At 41.7% G+C, this 2,753-nt stretch overlaps 1 protein-coding gene across 1 annotated transcript; it reads left to right on the top strand.

The window, feature by feature from the left end:
• The first annotated feature begins 478 nt into the window (after positions 1-478).
• On the top strand, positions 479-2,483 carry LOC140937411 (uncharacterized). The gene is made up of 2 exons (XM_073386971.1): positions 479-582; positions 1,739-2,483. Exons 1-2 carry the CDS (start codon positions 481-483, stop codon positions 2,348-2,350), a joined length of 714 nt encoding a protein of 237 aa, XP_073243072.1. The 5' UTR covers positions 479-480; the 3' UTR covers positions 2,351-2,483.
• The last annotated feature ends 270 nt before the right edge of the window (positions 2,484-2,753 follow it).

Below are 2,753 nucleotides of genomic sequence, written 5' to 3' on the forward strand. Positions count from 1 at the left end.
CTCCGTAATAAGTGCCCCCTTGGTAAATTTAAAACCAAGATGACCACCCATTATGTAAGCGCTTGGTTTCGACGGTTTTACGGGAAAATAGGACACTGTTAACAGTCCAAACGCCAAGCGGCGCTTTCGTTTACGGTTTCCCTAATCACGAGAACGGTGGAAATGGTAAAAAAAAAACGGACTTCTACGCTATTCACAATGACGACTGGTAAACGAATATCATAAATGACGTGATACAAGAGTAAAGATAATGCTCGTACGTGATCTAAAATCAGTTGACCCGAAGTCACTGCATAAAGCCCAAACGCGTTCCCATGGGCCGCGATACTCTAGCCCACTAAACGCCCTCTGGGAGGGAACGAGATTTCACGCAGCCGTCAATCATGTAAAAGTTATCCAATCAAAAGTCAAGACGTTGTCACTGTCGTCATTATAAGTATATTCCATGTTTAATTTTCCCCTTTATTTCTGTTCTACCGCATGCCAGAACGATTCGTTCCCTATAATCTGTTTCATATAATGCTAGTGTTGATCTTCTTAGCTGCACTGTTCTCAGTGCAGCATTCTTCAGCTGAGACCAAGGTAAGAAACTTCTAACTCTATATTTCACAACCTGCATAAATGTATATGCTACCACAACATTATAGCATGGAATTCCTTTACGGTCTACTGTGCATAATCCTCGAAGGATAGCTCTTCAGAACTGAAGGCCCTTATCTACACGTAGTTAAGTTATCAACTCTCGCGAAAATTATCAAGATATTACGTAAAACAATGAAACTATCATAGTTGCTATTAGTTGCAGACTTGATGGGTTTAGTTTTAGGTACGAAAATTACCTTTCTTCGTCGCACTTTTCAGTATACACACCCGACCCAACAATGAGTTAGAAACATGTTACATTAAACGGTAAATATTTCTGTTGTTCACTATAATATTTCTCACAAAATCGCGAAATTTAAAACTCCCGAAACAGCCTTTCAATTTTCGTTTATAAAGTTAGTGGGGACTGAGAAATACCCGTTTCTCTTACAATCGAAGGCCAAGACCTTCACATGATCACACTGAAATAGCCCACGCAACACGTAAAATATATCCAATTACCCTGACACACGCTTACACCTTTACTGAATCTTAAGGGGGGGGGGGGGGGGGGAGGGGGTACTTCCAGAAAAATTTAGTGCGGGTGTGCGGCACGCTTTCTGAAACCCTGTTATTTTCCCTACCCTATTTCAGACCTGACGCGTGACCGGAGCGCGCGACAAAATGTTACGGCACGTACACGGTTGACGTAAACATTAAAAGGGAAATGGTCTTATCGCCTAATGAGGAAGAAGTAGCTTCTTCTAAAAAACACACCCAATTCAAGACTAGCATGCACAAACCATACCCTATTTCAGACCAAAATGGTCGACATTGATACCCTTAGTTTCAGACCAAAACGGCTAAAAAAACATACCCTTTGGCGCCGCACGTATATAGCCTATATAAGGGAGTACCCCCAACATAAGGGCGCCACAAATCACAAATCATTTCTCTGTCAAGCATATTTAGTCCAGCTGAAACTTGCCGACGCAAAATTTCCGATGCGAGGAGGACAGTTTTAATACAAGTAAAGAAATTTTTAACAACAGAATTGTTCAACGCAGTTAATGAAGCCTAACACCCATAAGTCAACAACGCGTAACGCGTACATTGTAATTACAATTTCCACTAAAACTTATACTTTTTGTTCCAGGAAAAAATTCCTTACTACCAGCTGTTTACACCCATGAAGTTAGTGAATGCAGCAAGCTTTATCTACCATCAACATACCGTGACTGCCACTAAACTGACCTTCCTGAGCGCACCAGTGAATTACGCTCGCCTCATACAAGTGCCACTCATTCCAGCAGAAACGCTAAACGCCGATGCAAACCTTGTTATAAAAATGGTCATCGGGACTGACATTAATATCGGTCAGGGAGAAAGCGATCCCTCGTACGTGATTTCCGACGGTCAGTTTTTTGTTGGTGTTCATATTCGCGACAAAAACAATTACAAAAATGCGTCTCCTTGTGATCCACTTGAGGGAAGCAGCGGCAACACAATGGGTAGCGATCGTCGTTATGGCTCGCCTTTGCCGAAGCCTGCCGAGTTTTACTACCCGGGAAGGGTCGAGACCAAGCTAGGTCTGTCTGACCGGTGGGGAACCTGTTTTACTTCCCACGATGGCGGCTTCAGCAGTGAAATGATTTTCCAACACAAGCTGAATGCTCAAAAAGGCCTATTTCTGGAAATATACGCTGATGCCAGCAACGAAAAAGTGGGCATCAAGTACATTGAAGTGAGCATTGTGCGGGAAAGCTGACTGAAAGGACAAGCCTAATTCATCCTATGTTACTGAAAAGCGATTGACATGATTCCTTAGTGAAACAGAGAAATAAAAATATAAGAAAAGAAATTTGTAAAAGCCGATGCAGACCTGTGAAAGCTACCTAAACTCAGTTGTGATTCATTCTTTAAGAATAGTATGATTGGGAATACATAATAACTATGATTTGCAGTACAATTGTTGTTAGCAACTCAATGACGATTTTGGAAAAATCCACGTTCCAACTGTGGCAAAAAATTCGGCTAAAGCAGAAACGAAAATCGCATTTAGTTCACTTTCCCTCAGAATAACTTCAGTTCAAAAATAAGGGCGACTTCTTGTTTCACCCAGGTAAGGGTTGGTGTTATCAGTCCGCAATATCCCTAAATTTAAGGACAGG

This window comes from Porites lutea, chromosome 1, assembly GCF_958299795.1.
Source record: "Porites lutea chromosome 1, jaPorLute2.1, whole genome shotgun sequence".
NCBI lineage: Eukaryota > Metazoa > Cnidaria > Anthozoa > Scleractinia > Poritidae > Porites > Porites lutea.